This window comes from Eretmochelys imbricata, chromosome 4 (assembly GCF_965152235.1).
Source record: "Eretmochelys imbricata isolate rEreImb1 chromosome 4, rEreImb1.hap1, whole genome shotgun sequence".
Classification (NCBI taxonomy): domain Eukaryota; kingdom Metazoa; phylum Chordata; order Testudines; family Cheloniidae; genus Eretmochelys; species Eretmochelys imbricata.
In genome coordinates this window covers 75,287,462-75,313,845 of record NC_135575.1, presented here as the reverse complement: position 1 = coordinate 75,313,845, position 26,384 = coordinate 75,287,462, and the positions used below count along the sequence as shown (strand labels likewise).

The window sequence follows — 26,384 nt, the reverse complement described above, 5'->3', positions numbered from 1 at the left end:
CCCACAAGTTAAAATATTTGATTTATTTTCCTCACCTAGAAAACAAGCAACCCAGCATTAAGATGCACATCGTCTTCCCAAATTTATCCCTAATAAAACTTTTGAAGATTTATACAATTTCTACAGAAACATACAGTGTATCAAAATCTGCATAAATCAAATTTATAAAATGTGTAGAAATGCATAGTGATATTATCATCAGTTTACAAAGCAAGATATGGGAAAAAAAATTTCCCCAAGCAGGCTACAATAGGAAAAGTCATTACAGCAACAGCTTCTGATGTTTTCATGTTTTGTAGTTTGCAGTTTCAGATACAGATTCATATGCACATACAGTATCTTTTAATGAATTGCACAAAATACCCATTTAAAATACACACCTTCACGATTTATATGCCACCTTTCTTTCACTGATGCATAGTAACATGATTAATCTACCCAACACAAAAAATGGAGTCAGTTTTCACACACACAAATAATAAAGTTACCTATACTCTTATTCTCCTTTTTCCAGTTTTTCCCTCCTTTATTTTCTAATTTTATTTTTCACACCTTTTAAAGGACAGCTGAGAAGTTTAAAGAAGCCAGAGGAGATCCCAAATCATTGCCAAAATATGCATAGATAGATATCTAAAGGCAGAACTTGACCTTTATAAAGCTGTGATACATAACCCTTACTAACTTAAATGGAAGTTACACGCAATGCTAATCTGCATTTGAGGGTAGAATTTGGTTCTAAAACAAATACTTTCAAGGTCTGATCCTGTGAGGTGCAAAGGGCTCAACTCCTAGTAAGTCAAGGCACTCATGATGTCATCAACTCTTAATAGTCTCAGAGTCTGGATCTAAAACTAGTTGATAGTGCCCCTTTAAAGTCTACCCCTGTATGTTAATTAGTTTGAAAATTTTTTTTTTTTTTAACTTAAAGTTTTAGTTCACCTCCAGGTGAATTCAATTTATATTAACAATGTCACAAAATCCTTGACCATTCTTAATTTTATACATTGTGCAGCTTTAGCTTTAAAATACATCAGAGGTTTGTACGGCATGATAAAACAAAGAAGTTAGTGTTTGTAAGTTCTTAGCTGTAATTCAGAGCGCTCTCTTCATCAGATATATCACGGAACGCTTTCAGGTTCAGTTTCTTTTGGCTTTTTTTTAATACTGAAAATAAAATAAATGTTTAATTGCTTTAGTGCTGTCTCAGACTACGTCTACACTCTGGATCTTACAGCGGCACAGCTGTACCACTGTAGCTGCGCCGCTGTAACGTCTCCTGTGTAGCCGCTCTCCCTGCAGCATTAATTAAACCACCCCCAACGAGCAGTTATAACTATGTTGGAGGGAGACACTCTCCCGCTGACAGCACTGTCTACACTGGCGCTTTTGTTGGTAAAACTTACGTCAGTTGGGGTGGGGGTTTTTCACTCACCGGTCCAACAAAAGCGCTAGTGTAGACAAAGCCTAATATACCAGCTGCATCCAGGTGCTACTCAGCATATTTCCAGTGAAATTACAGAACCTAGCTTCAAAAGGGACATTTTGCAATATTTTTGGGACCCCCTACAGCATTTCTGGTGTGGTCTGTACCTTTATTTGCCTTACCAATATGTAGTAAATACAGAAGTCACATTGGCAACACAAACTTGTCTTAGGTAATTACATGGGTGGTACAATTAATCCTTATCAATGACATATCAACATATCCATACCATACAGTCCATCAAATGTTTTTCGTGTAAAATATATAGAGAAATGAAAGAGGCACTAAATATGTTGAAATCTACCTTTCCAAAAAAGCAGCATGATTGTGAAAGAAGGCCACTCTGGCTAGTAACCTGTGGCAGTGCTTGGTAGGATGTAAAATTAAATAAAAAGATACAACAGGTTGATAATCACCACATTATGTGAAAGTCTGGTTACTCCAACCTTTTCAAGTGTGTGTAAAAAAACTGCCTTCAGACCCCTGAGTGAAATCCCAAAGAAGACCACAGTGCCTTTAACTTTGTTCCTATAAAACACAGATAAGAGCACATGAAACCCCTAACATCTTAAAACAAAAAGATGTAAACATCTACAAAGTTTAAGGTAAAAGCAGTTTTGTAAACATTAACTGCAGATGATAATGTTATTGTAATATCACAGTTCATCTATGTCCTTCAGCCAAGTTAGGAGATTTCAGGCTTGCAGCTGTACAAAGTTAATAGTTGCAGCAGTTTTCAGGTTATTTTCAGTCCTGCACAAATTAATGTTTCAGTAGGCCAGGTTTTTGTTTGTTTTGTCTATACACTAAGAATGTTGTTCATTTCCCATTTTTGTGTTGCTTTACCGGAGTCACATTCCGTGATAAAGACTTGGTGTAAGACCTCTGAGCGATCTAAGCACTTCCCTGAAGGAATATGGGTAAATCTATGTAGCTTCTGGAAAACAAAAGAATCAGAAATAGATTTAAAATTTTCCCCATCTAATATGTGTAGCTGTTTAAAAACAAATTACCCAGGGTCCTTGTGAAAGTATCATTTCTACATTAATAATTTTATCACTTTTTAGGCCTACATTTTCACATCTTGAAATGTTACATTATAAAAGTAAATAGATGCACTTGGTCCATTTTAAAAACCCATACTTATTCCTCATAGGAAACAGGTTAATTCTGCATAACTGATTCTAAACTATGTTTTCAATGTTTGATTTAAAAAAATCTAGGTTAGACAATTTTTTTTTATTAAAGACAAATGCTTGAAAACAAGACCTTTCCTGCTTAGGATTGCTATCTGATCTGGCTGTTTATGCTTCACCTAAACTTATAACCATAATGCCAACATCAGAGCAATTCAAATATTTGGGGTGAAAGTGAGGATTTGCCTCAGCTCTTCTCCCACATTTCCTTTTTCCAATGGTAGCAGGGAGAAGTGGGGTTATGAGATAGCTGTTGTCCCCCAGATCAACAAAAGTCAGCAAAAGACAAAGGGAATAGTCTGACCAGATCTGGCTATACTCTCTCTGGGATACCTGAGTGGCCTATAGCAGCACTGCTACCGAATCCCTATAGTCACATAATTGATTCACTATAGTGGCACAAATATTGTGACTGTTTGACCGACACAGAAACACCTCCCCAAAAATGTTGCTGTTCATGTCTGCCCTGGGCATCACATTTCTTGTACTGATTATAATTGTTATCTTTCTGCCCCAGTCCACCCCCCTCAGTGAGAATATATTTTAAAAATGGGTTGCACAGTAATTAAACACTGAAAATCTGGCTCACAAGTGCACCCAGTTTCCAGTGTTTGTTTGCTTACCCATCTTTGATCGTCTTTTATCACATTTCTTTGAAAATAAACCCAATGTTTTGGTCCACATTCTGTGTTGTGCCTACTGGACCACTGTCTCCTAACTTCTAGTAACAGAAACACTGAAGCAAACAATTGCACAATTGGCACAGCTACTGTGGAAAGGGATTCAACTCATGTAAAAACAAAGCCTAATGAAGTGGCAAGTAACATGCTGGGCCACATTAGAATTGGTGGAGAGCAAACAAGTTATACATATATACTACAGCACAAAGTAGACACCAAAACAGTGTGTATTGATTTTTATCTAAATTCCTGGGATTTAAAGATCTTGTCTGTCTCTTCCCAACTTTTTAGCTCCATACAAACAGCTTTTTGTTATTCAGGACTTCACAGCTGTATGCAAATATTACAAAAACTTGCATGTCAGTGGAAGGCAAATGGACTTTCACCACGTAATGCTTAACAAAGAATCTAGCTGCTTCAGGCAAATAGAATTCAGATACCAACAGATTAATGAGTGAATTAATAAATGCCCAACAAGCTAGATGGTAATGATTCAGAAAACAACTGGGTAATAGCAATCTGGCATTCAACCCTATTAGACCACATTATGCCCTCAAATACACAATCGAGGTGTGTGTGTGCACGTATTTAAAGGCCAAATTTCCTTATTAGTGTACTCTGTCTCTCTCTTTTTACTGGAACAAAAGTATAAGCTGACTCATTAAATATAATAGAGTATGATAAAAATGTTTTCAAAGTTAATACCTATACGAAAATACGTATTTACTTAATAGCTATTACAAGCTATGAAATCAATACTTCATTTAAAAATTCAGATCTTTCACAACAGCATTACACAGCAGCCACACACATCATTTAGAAAAGATAAGACAATATTTACTCAGCGAATAGTTAGCTAACTCAAAAGAACAAAACCAAATGCTGAACAAGGCACAGGGCAACACATAAAAATAATTAAATTTAGCAGAAATAGAATTAGCATTGCTGTACTTCCCTTATCCCCTCTCAGGACTGCTGAAGAATGTAATTTAAATGGAACGCTATTTCAGTCTAGATATGGAAGGTAATCAAATTACATTATTCGAGCTGCTAAATTCACCCTAGCATCTATGCCAGCTTCTGGCAGTACAGACATTGTAGAGAACTCTCTTGGTGGGAAGGACATTAGCAGGAAGGCTGCTGTGAGCATAAGCTGTTGCAACCTTCATCGGGGTGTGCGGGCCACCACAGTGCCAAAAAGGGGGCAGCGGGAATGTGCTGATTCAGCACATACCCATGGAATCATAGGACCGGCAGGGATCTTGAGAGGTCATTTAATCCAGTCCCCTGTACTCATCGCAGGACTAAGTATTATCTAGACCACCCCTGAGCGGTGTTTGTCTAACCTGCTCTTAAAATCTCCAATGATGGAGATTCCACAACCTCCCTAGGCAATTTATTCCAGTATTTAATCACACTGACAGTTACGAAGTTTTTCCTAATATTTAACTGAAACCACCCTTGCTGCAATTTAAACCCATTGCTTCTTGTCCTATCCTCAGAGGTTAAGGAGAACAATTTTTCTCCCTCTTCCTTGGCAGCAGCTGTCCTGGTGGAACTTAAAGCTGCTTTCCTGCAGTGGAAATCCTGGGAGAGTGTCAACAAAACCCATCTTCCCTCAGAGTGAATTCCTCCCAGAAAGCAAGGGGAGAGCCTGGTACAGGAAAGTGAAATTTACATTTTGCCACACCAAGTTCAGTGAATCTGGTCCTACAGTTTTACTTCCAGATGTGTGCACAAAGTCTAACGACATGGGGTTTAAAAAAAGTCTTAACAAATTGCCTACCCTTGCACCATATGCTGTCACATACCTTGAAGTATTGCCATTCCTTGTATTCATTCAGATTACAGTGCGTAATCATAACTTTTGATCCATCAGGTCCTTTAGTCAAACACTGGTCATACTGCATGAGTTGATTAGCTTCATTTATTCGAAAAAGCTAAAAGAAAATTTTTTTGTTACTGTAAACACAAAGGGTGAACTTTATAAGGTAACTGAAATGTTAGAAGCAATACTATAACGATTAATTTACATCGTCTGGAATAGTCTTTTGAAATTATCATCACACCTACTTTTGCTTGAATAGGGGTGATTTATTTTAAGTGATGCAACATATTAGCTTTTCACTATCAGAGACTTAGCATATGAAGTACCTTCTTTCTGAGCTCAGAAAACTAAATATATGAGACTACTAAATTAAGTTAAGAACAAAGGGGATAAATGCAAAAGATTTTATCTGAGAGGCTCCTGAGAAGAGCTGGATAAATCAATCTGCAGTTTGATGGCTATATAATCACTATCTTTCAAAGAGCTGATAGCCAGTGAACTTTTGTCCTCACCAGTATTTTCAAATGAAGACAATAATAAATTTAAAAACTACAGAGCACTGGGCCAGAGGGAAAACTACCAAACTTAAATACAAACAGATAATTTCTGCTACTTCTTAGATTGGCATTTTATTAAGGTAAGATTTTAGGACTGAAAAAGAATGATTTTTTCACAGGCTTTCTCGAGTACTGTATACTGAAAATGTATTTTCACAGGGTACTGTGCTGTATTTTAAACTACAGTGACAACAGTGACGTTTTTACATTAAGAGCCAACTGAACATGATTTTTGAACAGGGACATCATCCTGTATGTTACTGCACTACTGACAAAGCTTGAGTGCATAGGGTTAAGTCATATATATATGGAAGATAACTTTTTGTTAACCTCTTCTTACCATTTTGCTTTGAGCCATTTTTCAGTTTACAGACTTCCAAAATTTAAAGTATCAAATTCAAGAAGATAAAGCTACCTGACTGCCTGAAGTAGGTTGTGCATTTGTCCTTGTGGTGGTGAGATGGCAAAATTGTGAAGACTTGGGGCAAATTGTGCAATAGTCTTATTACAATTATCTATTAGGAACTAAGCTTTTTCCAGTTTAACTCAGCTTCACTTATGAATTAATTTATATTTGATTCCTTGTTTCTGGTAGTGGAAAGCCATTTAGTGCATCAGTGCATTGCAGACCTATAACTATATCACAGTTCTGAGAAGTAATAACTAAGGCACCACAGTGGGTAAGGGGAATATTTCCTGAGTGGAAACAAATCCCAAATTCCCACCCATAAAAGCTGACACAGTTCACGACTTTTCCCCCGCATTTATTCTACTTTTTGGTAAGCACAGTAGTTTTAGGGACTTTATCAGAGAAACAGCTTTATGATTATTCATTGCATCGACTGTCTCTTTCAAACTTCTCGCCTCAAGGTTATTTACCTGATTTCCTCCCATTCTGTGGCATGGTCCAAGTTCAACAAAGCCGCCATTGGTGTGCCCCATGCTATCTATGCAGTAAGCAGTTTCAAAGCCTCTGATCTGTGGGGAGAAGGGGAAAAGGGGTTTTGCACTTTAGTTTAGACCTTGGACAAATATGATGTCCAGTGCAAAGAAGTTAAGGAATATCCTACTCATCGTCCTCCAAAACGAATAGTATACACAGATATTTGAAGCAAGACTGCAAGAAATTGGAATCAAATGAGATAAGGCTGTTAAATAATCAGGAGAAAGTTTTATGAATCCAACTGGCCATACTAATTTGAGAGCTATTGTGAGATAACAGACATAAAGTATGCTAGTGAATATACTGTATGGAAGTTTGATTTCAAATTTACCATATTCATACAGAGCAGGACCTCTTTCAGGTGTAGGCCTGGTTTCTTATGCAGTTAATCCCCCATGAAAGGATGTTCAATTCTTTATATGTTCCTAAATGGTGTGCAGCAGGGGCTTGTAATTAGGGTTGATCGGGCTTTCCACCTAGGAGAGGATCTGAGGGATGAGATAGAAGGTTGTTTTGTTCAGACTTAAAACGAAATGGAGCTTGACATGAATGTCAGAAAATTACTATGATAAAGCGTCAACATTGTAGAGTTCTGGTGTCCGCATTTTAAAAAAGATTGTGCAAAACTAGAGAGGGTGCAGAAAAGAACCACAAAATTATTTGAAGTACGGAGAAAATGCCGTACACATTGAGAGACTTAAAGAGCTCAATGAAAAAGAAAACGGAGAGCTTATCTGATACATGGGGGGGGGGGGGGGAGGGGGGAACACTGGGTACTAAATGATTCATGATTGGCAGCTAAAGTCAGTCATATACAAATAAGGGAAATAAGGCAAAAAACAAACAAACAGTGAAGGTGATTAACCACTGGAAAAAAATGTCTCCTTTGATATCTTCAGATCAAGACTGGATGCCTGTTTGGAAAGTATGCTTTAGTCAAACAAGTTTTTGAGCTAAATGCAGGGGTAACTGGGTGAACTGTAAGAGCCTGTCATATACATATTGTTTGACTAGTTAATTGTCACGTGATGAATGGCCAAAAATTCCCTTTTAGAGGAGTTGGGCCTAGCTTCGCATATTATAGTAGGGAGGTAGCTGAGCTGAGACATATCAGCAAAGAATCAGGTGATTATAAAAAGGCAGAAAGTGACTCAGCTGGAACAGAGCTGCCAGGAGCCCGAAGGCAGTAACAGGAAGGAGAGCTAGAACTACCAGTAAGTAGTTTGACTCCTGTAGGAGGAAGCAGGGTCTGGCTGTTAGGCAAGTGGCCTGTAGAATGGAAACATGTAGTGAATAGATAAGCCCCTACAGAACACCCCAGGTTATGGGGGAAGGGATGCTCAATGTGCTGCACTAATTTTATGTGGAAGAAATAAAACGGAAGCCCTGAGAAGAGGGTCTGAACCAGATTCTGGACATGATGTCACTTCTTCCTGGGCTGAGGGTACTGGCCAGCAGCCTAGAGTGATCTAAAGGTCTCTTCTGGCCTTAAATTCTATAAATCTATGGATATTTATCACAGCTGTCTTCCCAAACATATACAATTTATCACCAACCTTTGGAAGTCATGAACAGCAGGGATTAATGAAATTTCCAGTCAAATATTAACCCAGTTGTAGTAGAAAGAGAGAGCCTGAGTCACAAGCCCTTGTATAAAAGGTCTGAACTAAAGTAGTGGTCAAGCCTTGCTAATAGAAAGCAAAGTTAGCAAATGTCAGGCTGTGAGCAGAAGTCAGGTCCCGTTATAAAACATGCCTGCGTGCAGGTTCACAGACCCTGGCAAGAATAAGGCTGGTATTGCAAAAATATACACATTCCTGAGAAGTTCTAGGCATAGGAGACTCATGTAAACACCTTCCAAAAGGGTGGTACCAGAACACCCAGATACCAAGTAGGATGCAAACACACTCCCCAGAGCCGATACAAGGACACACTGACCCCCTCTTAAAGATAAGGTCAGGATGACAGGGTGATGAACAGAGATGTTTTGATCGATAAGCCCAATGTGTACAAGGTAAAAGGGTGGTAACTAACCATGTCACAGGGGCAATATGTAAATTGTTTGTATTGGTGTATAAAGAAGAGTCTCAGAGGGAATGTCTTTGACTGGCCAAGGGGGGAATGGAGAATCCTGCCATTCGCTGAGCTGGTCCATTGTTACAGGCATACATGTGCTAGTGTAACTGCAGAAATTTGACCGGGGAGCTAGGACCTGGCTGGGTGCCTTTGCTACTAAACCAAGCCTTGTGGTCTTATTGGGAAGTTCGATCGGAGCCTGCTGTATGGGCTATCTGGCCAGAGCCAATGCAGCACGCAGAGAGAACACACATGCAGCCAATGACTAACTACATCAGTGTCGTGGTTGTTCACCAGCATTCTAGTCTAGTGATTCCACAAACAAGGAGGGAGAACCTACCTGAAAGTTAGGGTGTTTTAAACAGCTGGAAATTAGTGAAGGATTTACATGAACACTAGCCCAAGAAGCTACAATAAAAAGCAGCCATCCACTTAGTGAAGGAATCCTTTAAATGTGAGAAAAATAGGACTGGAAAGAACCTTGTATCCAAGTAGCAGAGTCAAAAATGTTTTTGGCCACCCAGAAATACAGTTGAGACAATAAGAAAAGGAGGACTTGTGGCATCCGATGAAGTGAGCTGTAGCTCAAGAAAGCTTACGCTCAAATAAATTTGTTAGTCTCTAAGGTGCCACAAGTACTCCTTTTCTTTTTGTGAATACAGACTAACATGGCTGCTACTCTGAAACCTGTCATTAATTGAGGCAATGTTATTAAAAGTGAAACAAAGGAGCATTAAAATACTGTAAACATTGTGTAATGACTGCTGGCCATCAATTAAGAGAGATCAAAAACATTTCTGAGAAGCCTGAGGGCATAGCACTCTGATTGATGTCATACTACTTCAAGTTTCCCTGTCACTTCATCCAAGTCCCAGGGGCTGCTGGCTTCAATTCTTTTTTTCAGGGATGCTCTCTGTCAGGTGTCCCTCATTGCCTTCTTTTTTCCAGACACTATCACAGTGACTCTCACAGCTAAGTCAGGAGCTAGATGTTGACACATTTTCCCCACCTTAGGTGGACTTTGGAACAGTTCTATAGCTGATCCACTAATGTACTGCTTTGTATTAACTCTTGGGCAAGAGATTTGCCTTGATGGAGATGGTCTTATTTTCCCGGGCTCCCAGATGCAGGACTGTTTGTCCATCTTCATATGCACTTTGTACAAACAATTTCAAAGGCCTCATAATAGACCCTGACAGATTCCCAACATGCCTGTTGTGCACTGGACAACTCTGTACTCCACCAGTGCTCTCTTGAAGTCACATAAGTAGACCCTTCATACCCATAGAAGAGGAAGTTCTTTAAACTACTCCCTTGCACATCTAATGGATTATCCAATTGACTAAGAAGTAGGATGGAACTCAGGGCTTATTCTGCCAGTTAGAACATTCACTATCTCTGCCTCCAGGTTCTGCAGAAGTGGGTTCAGTGTACTCATGGAGGAGACAGGGCAGGGCTTCTGGGTGACTAATAAACAATCTTCATAAGCCAAGGCATTTCCCTGGCTGAGCAGGGAATCCTACAAAGGAGTATGTAAAAAACCCAACTAGGATTGTCTGTGAAAGAGCATTCAATTCCTGTAAATCACATGCTGAATTTAAACCCTGCCAAGTAGTTTTTCTTGCAATTAAATGAGAATGCTGAATCTGTGATGTCCCAGTAATTTTAACAGCCTTCAAAGTCACATTCAAATGCAAATATCTTGATTATTCTGAATGAGTAATTGTCTCCAGATATGCCTTCTCTACATACACCAGTGTTCTTCATTGCAAGGCCCGCAAGCCAGTGGCAGCTCCCTAAGTTCTCTCGAAGCTGCGCAGCCGCACAGCAGGCTATAAATACCTGTGCAGCAGCTCGAAAGGGCCACACAGCAGAGACTTGGAGAGGAGAGAGGTTGGGGATGTGTGGGAACTGGGGAGGGGAGCAAGTTGGGGCTTGCAGGGCTCCTGTGGGGCTCTCCCCCAGCCCTGGAGCTCCCTGCTGCTGACAGGGGAGAGAGAGTGCCCCTTTCCCCCGTTGCTCCCGTGCTGCCGGCCGGCAGAGGGGAGAGAGGGCCCCTTCTCCTGGAGCTACTGTGCTGCCTGCCAGCAGGGGAGAGAAACATCCCTTCCTCAGAGCTAGCTGCTGCTGGCAGGGAGAGGGCTGGGGTGAGTTCTCTGGCCCCAACCCCGGGGCAGCCTGCCTGCATTCCAAACTCCTCATCCCCGGCACCAGCCCAGAGCCCAGCACCCCCAGCCAGAGCCCTCACCCATGCCCCGCATCCCACCCCTCTGACCCAGCCCTGAGCCCTCTCCTGCACCCTGAACCCCTCACCCCCATCCCCACCCTGTAGCCCTCACCCCTGCATGCCAACCCTCTGCCCCAGCCCTGAGCCCCTTCCCACACTCCAAACCCCTCACCCCTGCACTCCACCCTCTGCCCTACCCTGGGCCATCTCTCACACTTCGACCCCACCCCGTGTGGCTTTCACATTGAAGTTTTTTTGCCAAAGCGGCCCCTACTTCAAAAATAGTGAAGAGCACTGAACACCATATTGTGATTCCAAGTTTCTTCTCAAAATACATTCTTACTCTGAAAGGAGGACTCGGGATTATAAACATCAATGAAGAAGAGTAGACACAGACAAAAGAATTCTCAACAAAAATGTAGAACTAATAAAAAACACATGTTAAAACATCATGACTTGGTTGCTTACTGTTGCATTTGATCTCCTGTCCTTACTCTATAAATACAGTACTTTCATACCTGTCTGTCAGGTGTTATGCAGACTTGCTATTTAGTGTCATGGTTACTGGGTAAATTGTGCCTTAGAACACTAACTCCCTCGCACATTCACCCCGGGGAGACAGGCTTTGCTACCTTCCTCCCCTCTTGGTGGAACCATGTGGTTCTGCCACTTTTTAGACTGGATCTCTGGGCTGCAGCCTCCCTATTTATCAAATGAGTCAACCTGACAGGCTCCAGTGGGTTTAGCACCTGCAAGCTCATTATCTCTGGAGACCTGTGACCAGCAGCTAGTTAAAGTGACTCAAAAAGTAGCTTATTCAAAACAAAGTAGTATGATTTGCCAAAAGGAACACAACATCTAAGAAAATGGGTTAAACAACTAAATGTTGCATACACATATTAGTCTGCCTAGGATTACTCTCTCTATCCATAGCTTGGGTAGGTCCAGTTTATTACCATCTCTGGAGAGCCAGCCTGCCTGCTGCACTTTGGCAAGTCTGTCTGCCAGAAACTCATATCTAGCGATGGCTGCTGACAGCCCACTCATCTCCCCGCCGCCCCTTCTTCTCTAGGAAAGCATCTTGAAGGTTTAGGATCCTCTATGATCTTAGTCTTTTAGCCTTGAGAAGAGTAAAACATGCCAACCAGGTTGGAGCCAGGCAGAGGCATTCCCCCAATTAATAGCTCCACCCATTGTTCCCTTAAGGAGCCATATCTTTGTCATTGTATTGTTTTGTTTGCATGCCACTTAACAGCCTCCTTGGATTTAACTCCTGACACTCGGGCAGGATAATATTAAACAAACTGAGGTACATGCCATACTTGTAAAAAAATAATATACATATCTCCCTCATTTTCCACATTTATAAACAGTAACCAAAATAATTCTTTGTTTTCTGTTTAAATATTAAAATATTTATCATGTACAAGAAGTTACAGAGTTCATTGTGGACTCCCAACTTTAAAAACCTATCGCATGTGCTGATTTTAGATACATTTACTGTACATACCTCTCCCCAGTCCACATTTTTAGATGGTAAGGGATAGTGTGAGGTTATATCATAGGCTATTTCTTCCATAAACCATTTAAAACTTTTGCAGTTGTGATCTTCACGGAACTTTTTCAGCTCAGATACATCCCCATATGGTAGTGCTTTTGTCTCTGGACGACTGGCATAGAAGTAATCTTTGTACTCATCCCACCAAACTTCCACCACTCTGACATAGTTCTGTATGGGGGGGAAAAAAAACATCACTACTGCAAAACAGAACCCATACCCAGAACCCATACCCATCACTACTGCAAAACAGAACCCATGTATGTATGAGGAATTTAATCCCACATATTTAAGAATTCTTATAAACATGTTAATACATGCGTTATACGCACCCAACTTGCCACCTTTAACAGAAGATACAGCACAAAAGTAGCCTTTTTATATATTTTTGGGGTAAGACTAGCATAAGTAAGTGAGCTTAGTGAAGGTACAAGTACTCCTCGTTCTTTTTGCTGATACAGACTAACACGGCTACCACTCTGAAACCTTAGTGAAGGTTGTAATTATAACTAAGTCTGGGGAATTCTCTTTTTGAAGTTAGTTATGAATAGAATGAAAACAGTGCTGTTCATTTGACTGCAATACTCTAGAAAATGTGATGTGTCATCTGCAGTTTATTTTCACCTTCTACGCTTCCTAGCATTAAAACAGAGAGTGACACCTATTAACCCCCAACTGGATACCACAAGTGAATAGGATTTTAGGGCTTTGTCAACACTACAGATGCCACGGCAGCACAGCTGTGTCACTGCAGTGCTGTAGTGCAGACACTTGCTACAGCAACACAAGGGTTTTTTTCTGTCATTGTAGTTAATCCCCCCATCTAACCTCTTGGTAGCAGATAGGGTGACAGAAGAATTCTTCCATTGAATTAGTTGTGTCTATACTGGAACATAGGTTGGCTGAATGACATCTCTTGGGGCATAAATTTTTCAACCTGAGTTTTAAGTGTGGATCAGGCCTTAAACAGTTCAACTGATACACAAGAAAGATTCCATCTCTTCTCCCATGCCTGCATTGGCTCGGCAGTACTAACAGGAATTACGATTATAAATATATATATATATATATATATATGAAAATAAAAAGTGTAAAATGATCTTTAACTTCACACAATCTTATCACACGCGGTCTTATTCCCCCCTTCCCCAGTCTTCATTTTCTTCCTTGGAGTAAGCTGTCAAGGAACCTGTTATGTGAAGTGTCTAGCACACATTTTTATATGGACCTCATCACTGTAGTATTTGAATGCATCTGTCACAGATGGTTCTCTCTTTCTTTCAGCATGGTACAGACAATGTTAACAATATGCAATTAAAACATTCTTGTCATTGAAATAAGCAGATATGACTGAATACACAAGGGAGTAGAGACCTGTTTAGTAAGAAGGTACCAGTTTTACCTTGTCACTTTCAGAATAGAACTGCACTTTAAACTAGAACAGAATATTATTATAGCACAGGAATGCATCACACAGTATTTATGAGGATGGTAGTGATGTATATTTTACTCAATAGGGAGAAAATGATTCCTGATGAGGAATTTTCATATAAACAAGTGCTTCAAGGACTTACTGACTATTCTTAAAGAAAAATGAGGGTTCTTTAAATAGAGAGAGTACGGTAACTTACAGTAACTTGATTTCTTCAAGATATTTTGTCCTGTGGCCATGTGCCTGTGCCCTCTTGACCAGAGAATGTAAAGTGGTGTCTGCAGGCTCACATCTGCTCATAGCAGCGCCTGTGGCTTCCAAACAATGGCATATAAGGAGGCATTGACCTACTGTCACTCAGTTCCTTCTTGACTGTGAAGCCGAGCCTCCAGTGCTGAGAGGAAGGAGGACAGGACGTGAAGCATCCATAGGAACAAAACATCTCTAAGGACTCCAGTTACTGTAAAGTAAGTAACATCTCCTCCTTTAAGTATGTATGTTCCACTGTAGGAGACTCCCAAGCAGTAACTCAGCCAGGAAGTTAGTGCTGAAGAGGCAAGTCCAAAATGTTTCAGAGGACTGCATCACCACAGGTAGTATAATCTCTGGAAGAAGGTAAAATGGTGTAATACTTGGCGAAGGTATGAATGGAAGGCCAAGTTGCTGTACTACAAATTTCTGTTATGGGAACATCCTTCAGCAGAGTACAGATGTGGACTGAGCTCCAGTGGAACACGCTGTCACTCTATGAAGGAACTAGCTGCATCCTCGCCGATTCATAGCAGGTTAAGATGCAACCCAAAACCCACTTAGTCTTTGAGTGGAAAGAGGTTGTTCTTCATCCGCTCTGCAAATGACACACATAGCTTAGGATGATCTTAATCCTGTCAAGGTAGAAGGTGAGGGTCCTTCTGATGTCTAGTCTACGTTAGCTGGTTCACTCCTCTGGAGGTATGAGGTTTTTGGGTAGAACACAGGCAGGTGTATCTCTTGCTTAATGTGGTACTCCAAAGAGACCCTCAGGAGGAAGCGAGGAGGGGGATGTAGTGTAACCTCATCTTTATAAAAGGTGGTATATAGTGGGTCAACCATAAGAGCACTGAGCTCTCCCATTCACTGCCTGAAGTGATGGCTATGAGGCATGAAGACTTGGAGATGTGGAGAGTAACAGACCACCACTGGTTCAAAATGGAGGTTTCCTCAGGGGACTGAGAACCAATCTGAAGTCCTATTGGGGAGCTGGGTTCCGTACAGGGGGGAAACAAATTGCATACGCCCTTGAGGAATGTAGCTGTAGTAGGGTGGACGAAGTCTGAGAAGCCTTCAACAGATGAATGGATGGCTGTTACAGCGGTCAAATGTACCCCGATTAACAGACTGTGCATCATTGACAGACTGTGCATCTTTAAATCCAACAGGTAGTTCAGGATTTGGAGAGCAGAACCTCTGAGGCTTGGGAAGAGCAAAGGGGAACACCAGAAGTGGAAGCATTTCCACTTCTGAAAATGTTTTGTGAGTACTAGGTTTCCTGCTTGATAGGAGAACTGACTGGACCTCACCTGAACAGGTTAGCTCCATGCTCAAGAACCATCCAGGAACCATGCTCTCAGCTTCAAGGAGGAGGGGTTGGGATGGATCAGGGTCCCTGAGTTCTGTGTCAGGAGATCCTTCTTGATAGGAAGACAGAGAGGTGTTGTCACAGAGGTGGAGGAGGTTCAAATACCACACTTGTCTTGGTGCTGTGCTATGAAAAGAACCCTTGCTCTTTCCTGACATGGTTTGAGTAAGGGCTTGAGCATTAGAGGTAGAGGCAGGTAAGCATACAATAGGGGATGGGGCCACAGCATTATGAGGGCATCTCCCAATGAGTGGCAGCTGTATCCTCCCTTGGAGCAGAAAAGGTGGCTTTTTGTGTTGTTTGGGGTGGCAAAGAGGTCTGCTTCTTGGAAGCCCCAAATCTGGCACATACTGTGGAAGACAGAATCGTTGAGCTCCCATTTGTGATCCTGAAGGAAATGTCTGCTCAGGGAGTCTGCAACTGTATTCTGGAGGCCTAGAAGATAGACAGTGGAGATCTCTATCTGATGGGAAATGCACTGGTTCTATAGCCTTAATGAATCTAAGCATAAGGACTAGAATCTTGCTCTGCCCCATCAGTTGATAATATAGTGCTGCTCTTTTGTCCAGCGTTACACTGATGGAATGACCCTGTATGGGGTGAAGGAAGTATTGGTGAGTGTAACTAACTGCTGTCAGCTTCAGAATGTTGATGTGGAGCATAACCTCTTATGCAGACCACTTGTCCTGGACTGTGGCCCCTTGGAAGTGAGCTTCCCATCTAAGAAGTATCTATTGTATCTGTGAGGGATGTGAGAATGGGGTTCCCATGCAGAACTTCAGTGTTTCCTTCCACCACCTGAGTCCAGAACTTTGAGGTATTGTGATGCACTTGGAAAGACTGTCTGTTTGGGGTGTACCTGGACCGTAGCCATGTCTGAAGGCACGTGAGGAGAAGTCTCACATGAGGCACAACAGACATGGAGGCTGACATGTAGCCCATGAGTTATAGCAAGTTCTTGCAGTTGTTTGTGAGCTGTATTGTATTATTGAGATTACAATGGACAAAGTGGAGACTCTCTCTTTGGCTGTGGCAGTTAGGGAATCTAGAGTGACTCAGATGAAGTCAATTCTTTAGATTAGGGTCAGTGTGGACTTTCTTATATTGATGAGAAGGCCCAGAGAGTGAAACAGGGCTAGAGCCCTGGAGGTTGCAAACTGGACCTCTAGAAATGATCAACCCCTGAGGAGCCAATCGTCCAAGTAAGGGAATACTGCTATGCTCCACTGAGGCAGATGGACTATCTGCCGAGAGAAACTTTGTAAAGACCCTTGGGACTGTGGAGAGCTGAAGGGAATGACTGTATTGGTAGTGTTCTGAGCTTAATTTGAAGCGTAGGAAATGTTTTTGGGATTAGTGGGTAAGTACATGAAAGTAGGCTTCCTGGAGGTCAAAGGCAACAAACCAGTTTCCTGGATATAGGGATAGGATTACAGTGGCTAGCATCACAATCCTGAAGTGCTGTGAAAGGATACAGGTGTTCACATTTCTTAAGTCAAGGATTCTGCCCCTCTTGGGAACTAAGAAATAGTTGGAACAGAACATCTTCTGATGAGCTCTGTGGGGACTGGCTCAATTACCTGCAGAAGAAAGAAAGACTGGATGTCTTGTTTCAAGAGATCTTTCTAAGAGGGGTCCCTGAAGAGGGATGGAGAAGACAGGTGGTGGGGGATGGTGTAGAAATGGATGGAGTATCTGTGATACCGGTAAACCTGGTACCAGCACTTGCCAAGTCTGTAGACTTCAGCTGAACACTAACAATTTTGTAGCTGGAAACCACACCAGCTCACGTATATTTTAATATTGTTCAAGACGTTAAGATTTGTAACAATGTGTTTAGACTCTAAACCTATAAAATGCTTGTTAGTTGCTGCATGCATTAATCTTACTTATAATGTCTGTATTTCATGCTACAAGGTAAAATATAAATTTGTTTTATAATTGTAAAAATGTCTGCTCTGAACCTGTGAACTCAGATGGGAAGAGCGGCTCTCCCCACTCATTCAGGAGGACTATCAAAATTAAGTGGGCCATTGTAGGACAAAAGCTTTATTGGTTGCCCCATCTATCCATGGAGAAGTATGTGCGGAAGGCTTTGTCCTATCAGTTAGAATGCAGGAAGAGGGAAACAAAGATAGCTGATGAAGATTTCTTAGCTCTTTGCTGTTTGGACTCTTACAAGGGCTGGAGCCAAAAAAAAAAAAGCATAAATCGCCAGGATCAAGCTGGGTTAGCCCTGAAAAGACATTCAATACTGACAGATTTAATAATTTTATTGAGATAATGTTGAAGTAAAAAGAAAACAGCACAGAGTTTAAGCACAGAAGGTCCTGGTTATCAGGGAATAAGGTACAGATTATCAAGGGGTGCGAAATTCGGTTTAGGAAGGAATACAAGCTGCAATCTCCCCGATTGGGGGTAAAAGTTTAACGGGTCAAAGTACAGACATTGAGGTATGGGGGTATGTTGTCCATATAATGGCTATGTTCAGGTGTGGAGTATAATGGGTGGATATGATGATGAGGATGGATCTACCCTCATTTGGTGGGATTTAATGTTCAGTGAGTTTATGGTTCCAGTTCATATGGTCCAATGGAAAAAATCTCTCAGTCCCTTTCCCATAGTTGATGCATGATGTTGTACCAGCTCACACCTCCTGGTACTGTTGGTGGCCGGTGATGTGTTTAATGTAGATGTCCCTGGACCATCGGATGGTGTCCGAGACCCCATGAGGCGCCGCATGAGCCGTGTGTAGCGTCGACCAATCCCACAGGTCTGCAGCACACGCTCGTTGCAGGGGTCCCAAGCGCCCACGGCTCCGATGATCAGGGCATCCATCTGCACCTTGTAGCCCTTCGCTCTCAGGGTGTCAGCTAGGGGGGCATATTTTTCCAGTTTACGAGCTCGGGCTTCGCGGAAGGCCGGGGTCCTGTACTACATCTGTCACCTTTGGAGTCACAGACCAACTCATTTGTGCATATATGTTGCCCACTTAAATCTGTAAATAACTCATTTCTTTTTCCTAGTTAACAAATCCTTAATTAGTTTACTATAGGATTGGCTAACAGTGTTGTCAAAAAAGAACTAGATAAGTTCATGGAAGATAGGTCCATCAATGGCTATTAGCCAGGAGGGACTGGGATGGTGTCCCTAGTGTTTGTTTGCCAGAAGTTGGGAATGGGCAACAGGGGATGGATCACTTGATAATTACCTGTTCTGTTCATTCCCTCTGGGGCACCTGGCATTGGTCACTGTCAGAAGACCGGATACTGGGCTAGATGGACCTTTGGTCTGACCCAGTATGGCTATTCTTATACGCTTATGTCTTTTGGGTGAGACCTAAGGTACAAATTGAACTGCAGTCTTGGGACTGGGAGTAATACTAAAAATCACAAAATATTCAGGTAAGTGACCATTTATCACTAAGTCCAGCTTGCCTAGACTGCCCAAGGGGAATATCTGTGACTCTATGGTAAAACTTTGATCCAGGAGTTCACATTTGTTACTGGCTTGCTGAAATCTAATTATAGAACATATCCCCAGTTTGGGGTGTCTGTCCTGCTTTTTACAATCTGCCCTGAGACAGACACTCATGGTCATAAATCATTCCAGGCAGCGTGACACCATTCCATGTTGATCACCTCCAAAATCCATCTGTCTAAGATAATTTGTGCCCAGGCAAGGAGGAAGTGGAAGGTAGATTGGTTGAGGCCCTTGACCGAGATGTCAAAACTGTTTCTTAAAAGGAGGTGCAGATGATATTGCTGTAGAAGGGGATGGTCCTCTGCTTTGAGGTCTAAATCTCCTCCTCTGAAAGTCTGGGAAAAACCTGTTGCAGATGTATTGGAATGGCCTTTATTGCTATGACATTTGAGATCTACTAAACCATCTTTTTGTTGCATGAACATAAATTCCCAGTGACCACAAGGTAGTTGCTGAGTCCCTCAGAGTGTAGAGGGAAGAGTCCATGTCAGAGCTGAAAAACTTGGCCCTTCAAAGGGAAAGTCTTCAGCTGTATTCTGCACCTCTCTTTGGAGACTGGAAGGCTGGAACCAAGATGCTCTCTGTATAACCACAGTCACAGCGAGGGATCTAGAAGCCGTGCCCATGGCATCTAGAGCAGCTTGGAGGAAGGTTTTTTTCTATCAACTGACCCTCCGAAATGAGGGCCTGAATTTTTTCTCTCTGGTCCTGTGGCAGATGTTCAATAAAATGAGTGAACTTGGAATCTGTATTGAAGTCATATTTCTCCAACAGGGTTTGGTAGTTTGCTTTACAAAACTGAAGAGCTACCAAGGACTAACTTTTCCTACCCAGGAGATCTAAAAGTTTGGACTCCTTATCATAAAAAGAAGATCTCCCTATTCCTTTTCTTAACTGCGTCCTACACCAGAGAACTGGGAATATGGTGGGAAAAGAAACGCTCCATCTCCTTGACTGGAATATAATACTTTTTATTTGCCCATTTAAAGGTGGACTGGATAGTGACAGGTGTTGACCAGACTGCATGAGCAGGCAACAACAGAGCCTCATTTTTTGGTGATTTTTTCCTGTGGGGTGATATCTGACATGTTCATCAAGGAGAGTTGAGACTCTTGGATCTCCTCTAATGGGATCTGGAGAGATTTCACCAGGTGTTTCATGAGGTCTTCAAAGGCCCGAAAATCATCGGCATAAGAAGGTGGCGGCGGCGGCATTACCACTTCATCTAGGGATGAATAGGATTTAGCTGATGGGGGTAAGTTTCTCTTCATACTGTTCTTAGGTATCTCTTGTTGCCAAGGGGGCATAAAGTACCAGAGGATGATCATGCAGTACTGAACGTTGGTCAGTCAGTGCCTGTGAATGATGCGATAATGCAGTCTCTTTCTGGTTGGAACCCTATAAAATTGTTCACAGAGATAACCCAATGGATTCCAGTAAGCCCACTGAGGCGGTGGACAGGGAAATAGTCCCCCAGATACTCATAATTCCTGGCTCTTGGACATATGGTGGGGTCTCCAGAATACTGGCTCAGTGGCCTGTAGTGGTAAGTTACCAAAAAAGAGCCCTGTACCAAGACCTCAGAGTGTGAAGAAGAATCATCCTCAAGGCTGAAGGGGAGAGTCTCAATCATGGGTGGTGTACTGAAAGCTGGAGGTCCAACTAGGTTCAAGCCAACTGAGCAATTCTGGGGATGGGGCCCGGACAGAGGATCACAGTAGGGAACACTCCAATACTTCTGGTATAAACAGGTCCTCCAGGGAAAGAAATCTGGAAGGCTGTGTCCAGTACTAGGGCCTGGCATTGCTGAGATGTTGAGCACAGTACTGATGAGGCTTGTAGAGGAGCTTCTCCAACCTCAGAGCCCTGGTGTAAGGGAGGTGATGGTATCAGAGTGTGCGTTGGAGGCCTGTGCATATCTCAGTGCCTGGAAGGATCAGTCGGTACTGAGGTAGACTGCTACCTGTGCTGTCTGTTAGAAGCCTCATTCACATGCTGCTTCTTGTAGGGTACTGGTGGCTTGGTAGCAGGTTCTGACAGAACCTCAGCTGTACCCGTTGCAGGATGTGAGGTCTCCTTAGAGAGGAATTTATGGGGTGACCTACCCCTCTTGTTAGGCTCTCTGGAAAGAGAAAGAAGCTTCTTAGAAATCCTAAATTCTGAAGTTGATGCTGCCACTGGGGCAGCCTGGGACATTGAGGCCGACGTACGGGGGTGGAGAGAGCTAGTGAACACTCCACTAGTAGGAGCTTCAGTCTAGCCACCCCTGTTTCCAAGACCTGCCTTTAAATCCTGTAGAAACCTTATACTTAAATGGGACGTGGATGTCTCCGAGGCAGTGGACACAGCTCAAATGCTCATCACTACTAGGAAAAGACCTGTGGCAGGTATGGCAGGGCTTAAATCCTGGGGTCTTCGGTATAACACAGTGGGGTGTGTGGGGAGGTAAGTCCTCTTCTAAACAACTGTATAAAACTAAAGAAATCAAATAATTAAGAAAATAAAGGGAAAAAATTAAGAATAAAAATAGCATACAAAGAAAGGCAGGGAGCTAAGAATCAATGGACACTCATTGCTCTGTCTCAAGCTGCAGGCAGTTGAAAGAAACCGGGTAACAGCAGGTCCATGCCTCCTTATATGCTCTCATTTGAAGGCACAAGATTCTGCTCTGTGCAGGCAAGGGCCTGTGGACACCGTTTTGCATTCTCTGGTTACAAGTGCATGGGCACATGTGCATCCTATGGTGGCACACTCCCATAGAGACATATACTCAAAGACTTGTAATAAAGAAGAAATGTAGTACGTGTACAAGTGTTGTTATTTAAGGTCAAACCACTCTGCAGTTTTAAGTGAAGTCTCACCTTCAGCGTAGGAGAGGACCCAACGTACACTGGAGGTGGATTTCCTTGCCAACCCTGGAGACGATAGATGTGTCCAACACGAGAACAAGGAACAAACAACAACTTCCCTCCACATTGCCAGATCTACAAGGTCAAGAAAAAAATGTGGTGGAAAAGTTGATAATACACATGTAAACTAAACTTAAAAAAAAAACCAAAACCAAACAAATACAAACTAACTTACAATAGAGTAAAAAAAATTAATTACATTAATTGGATAACACGCTAAGCTCATAAAATAAATTTATGCTTAAGCCTGAAGTAAAATTAACAATGAGGGCTTGAAATAAAAGTCCTGGGCTGTATCCAGTACATTCTTCTGTTCTACAATGGATATATTTACAAACACCATTTTATAAATCATGGTTTTGAGATCCTATTCCATGACTATTTGCAAAGACAGGAATAAATGGGTATACAGAAACTGCAGCTGGTCAGGATTTATTTTATTAAACTTCAGCTCATATTTCATCATCCTAGGCAGTGTTCCTCACCCCAAATATTTTTCCTAATGAAAGTTATGGGGACACAGAACCCTTAGGTAACTCACTGGACTACTCTATTCTGGATAGATTCGTCCATCCCAAAGTACAGTAGCAGTGACTGAGGGAGAATCTTAAGAAAATTGCAACAAAACTAGGAGATAATCCTAATTACATATTCATAGAATCATAGGACTGGAAGAGACCTCAAGAGGTCATCTAGTCCAGTCCTCTTCACTAAGGGCAGGACTAAGTATTATCTAGACCAGGGGTGGGCAAATTTTTGGCCTGAGGGCCGCATCTGGGTATGGAAATTGTATGGCGGGCATGAATGCTTAGTGGGGGAGGGGGAGTCTATGGGGTATAGCATAGGGGCTCTATAAGGGATGTTAGCGAGGGGAGAGGGAGGGGGGACACATGTGGTGTGGCGCAGGGTGGGGGGCTCTACAGGGGCAGTACCGGGGATTCCTAGGGGCCCTGCCAACAGTGACTCCAAGGAGGCCATACCAGGCACTGTCACGGGCGGAGGCACCCTAGCTGGGATGAGTGCGGCCCCTGGATGGTTTTGAGGCTCTCTAGGGTAGAGCCGTAGGAGACCGGGAGGGGATTGGGTGTGCTGCTTTGTGTGTGTGTGTGTAGGGGGGGGCACCTGCCATGTAGGGATGGGGTTCCGATCCCGGAAACAGCGCGGTGAAGTTGCACTTGCGTAGTGCGGCTCTGCATGCCAGAAGATGGTGCTCATCAAGGGAATTGTGAGTCGGGGGCTGGAGTGCTGGAGAGGAGCAAGCCCCTGACCCCGCTCCCCGGCAGAAGCTCGAGGGCCAGATAAAAATGTCTGATGGTCCAGAAGCAGCCCGTGGGCTGTAGTTTGCCCTGATCTAGACCATTCCTGACAGGTGTCCTTTAATGGGCTTTGTTGACATCCTGAAGAGATCAAGCCTCCAGTTAATGGAAATCCATCTATCCATCAACATTACTGTTGTAACACTAAAACCAAAAAAGAGGTGAAGAACCACTAAAGTGAAAAAATAACGCTGACACAATAACACACACCACTTTAGGGTCATCCATTAAATTTAAGAAAAAAGAAAGACAGTTTAAATGTAGACTAAATAATGCTGCTTTTAAATGTTTATAATTAAATATGGTCCTGAACTATCACACATGAGCTGAACCCATTAAAACCCTAGGGATGCTCCAAATCACATCTAATTCCAGATTAGGATTGCATGACTTGGGACCATCTATTCCTAACAGACAGTATTATTCATAATATTTTACTTTCTTCACTATATGGATCTTATTATCCTATTGGTTTTCTTTCAGCAGTTTTGTTTAAATATTTACCAAAGAGGTTTTCTTTACAAGTTTTGATTTTACATAATACTATTATATTTGTAAGCTCGAACACAACATCGGTTAAAGTGGCTTTCAGTTCTTCTGAAGAGCTGTCCTCAAATTTTGTTTTTGTCCAGAAGTTAAATTAGTTTAAATGTTCTTTATAGGACTATGTAATGACTTCCATTGTCATTTCAAAAATTACTACACAGAACACTGGTCACTTTCTAGACCCAAACTAGTCCCTTGCTCAAGCAAGGCCCAGGATTGGAAAAAGAAAGGTGTTGCAAACAAGGACTGAGGCTCATTAGGAGAGGTCTGATTGCAACACCAATCTGATTACAAACGTGCTCAGTTACTTTAATAAAATTCAGCCCAAAATTAAAGGGTCATTGTCAAGGATGTCAGACCAGAAATTCGGTCTAAAATATTTGTTCCTGTTTTTGGGGACACAGCTCTCTGTTCTGCTTGTATCTGTGTCCTTTGGAGTCTGAAGGGGCATAAGAAACTAATTCTTATGATCTTAAATGTCTTGCTAGATGGAAGAGCATGCATGTGTTTAGCAATCAAAACAAAATCCTGTGCCCTGGTTTTGTCCGTGATGAGTCACCTCACTGGGATTTTTCCATTTTTATTGCCCTTGTTTTGGGAAGCCTCGTTTATTTTATTTTTTAAAAGAATTGTCCATAATTCTGAAGAACCATAGGGTCATTTTCCACCCACAAGGCTGATGGGGAAGGGGGAAAAAACATCGGCAGGTTAGTTTTCTTGCCAGCATTCTTTAAAGTCATGTCCATCTAGGTTAGTATTTCTAGAACTAAGTTAATTTTTCATTTTAAAAGGCAGATCAATTTTGCTGTTACCTTGTAAGAAATTTCAAAGTTTTCACCACCCCAGATTTGAAGACCTGGATCGTAGAGACCCAGTTCAAAGAAGAAATCACGTTCAATGGCAAATAATCCACCAGCCATTGCAGGGGACCTAAGAGAAAGAACAAACAAAGTAATTCCTTTCACCAACAGAACATGACAGTCCTCTGGAAAAAAAAAATTACTCTTAATATAAGAAGCAATTTCCTGTTAATGCGTGTAAAAGATTAGACTGATGGCAATACATTTAGAAATTACTTGGCTTTATTTTTGGTTCATTGATAAGCCTTCAATGAGTCTCTGAATTTGATACCTGTGTTAGTTTTAAAGAAGTCACTTATTACAGTTCTGAATTACATAGAGCATTGGCCCACACTTTTCAGCCAATCTGCATCTGAAGTTACACGCCACTTATTGCCATGACAAGAACCATTGTGGTGACAAACAGAAAAGGTCTATTCATCTCTTGATGCATATGACAACATGTGCAGTGGACTAGACTCTACAGTACACAAATTGTGTTCTGAGAAGCTGCTACCTTAAAAATCTCATCATGTAACATCCTAGTTACAGTTTCAATCCATACTTTTAAAAAAATTATTAATGTGAAGCCAGTGGGAGGGCCAGGCATGGAGAATAAATAAATTAGAATTATTCTCAATGAAATGTTTAAGAGGGGCAGTGTACAGGCTTCAAATCTAGGTTTTGTTTAATAAAACAGTTTTATAAAACCTTCTATGTATGCCAAGATTTTGATAACATTAAAGACTATTAAATGAAAAAATGTTCTAGTTTTGATTTAAGCATTTTACTGCAATAGTTGCAAATAAAATTCTTTAGCAATATGCTAGGCACATGAGAAAGTGAAACTAGCTAGTCTATTTTTATTGGACTTGTACTGAATCGTCCACCTCGGGATCAAAAAGCACTATCGAAAAATTAATGAATTAAGCCTCACCCAAGGTAGGTAATTATTTAAAACAAAAAACAAAAACCCAACCCCACCAGATATGGAAACATGGCTTGAGATGATCACCATCTTGCCAAGATGATCTGTGGCACAGCCAGGAACAGAACCAAAGTCTCCAGCCCATCATTACTGAGGTAAGTAAAATCCAAACAAGTAAACTAGTAACACAAAATGTGAACAGATTTAAAAAATCTGCTGTGTTTCACGGTGGTGTCATTAGTAACATGAAGGAATCCTTTAATATACTGAATTTTGAACTTGATGGTATCCCTTTTAAATACTAATGGCTATATATTCCTGCCCTGCATAGAAATGCATGGAAGGGAACCATTTAAACTAAGTTGTAGAATTATCACACATTCTCTGAGCAACCCAGAAGAGTGGCAGAGAGGAAGGTGAACAAAAACAACAAAAACTGTGAATCTATCACTGTGAAAATTTCTGAATGGTGGGCTCTTTCTGCATGTTGCCCTTAACTATGCTACTTACTGTAGTTGTATTCCCTTATTCCACATAGTTGTATCATATGGATGCTTTTCAGAAACCAAAGAGCTGCATAATGCAGGGATGTGGAACATTATATGGAAAAAGCAAATATGCAGAAAAAACAAGCACCCCAAAAATAAAGGAGAGCACATGCCTGAAATGTTGACTTTTCAATCTTGGCCTCTGATAAGAACACTATAAAATCCACACAAGCTTAACAGTTTATTTTACAAGGTCTAAGGTGGTGAGCATTAAGAT

The 26,384-nt window shown here is 41.7% G+C and overlaps 1 protein-coding gene across 3 annotated transcripts in view; it reads right to left on the bottom strand.

Annotated features, from left to right (window-relative positions):
- Positions 1-8: 8 nt before the first annotated feature.
- The window catches only part of GALNT7 (polypeptide N-acetylgalactosaminyltransferase 7), a 116,228-nt gene continuing 89,852 nt past the window's right edge, over positions 9-26,384 (bottom strand). For all 3 annotated transcript variants that reach the window (XM_077815473.1, XM_077815471.1, XM_077815472.1), the window contains exons 7-12: positions 24,665-24,782; positions 21,943-22,065; positions 12,501-12,719; positions 6,624-6,722; positions 5,171-5,299; positions 9-2,420 (exon numbers count right to left, since the gene is read on the bottom strand). In XM_077815473.1, coding sequence (XP_077671599.1) covers positions 2,283-2,420; positions 5,171-5,299; positions 6,624-6,722; positions 12,501-12,719; positions 21,943-22,065; positions 24,665-24,782 — 826 coding nt within the window. In that variant the 3' untranslated portion in view covers positions 9-2,282. The remainder of the gene's footprint in view (positions 2,421-5,170; positions 5,300-6,623; positions 6,723-12,500; positions 12,720-21,942; positions 22,066-24,664; positions 24,783-26,384) is intronic.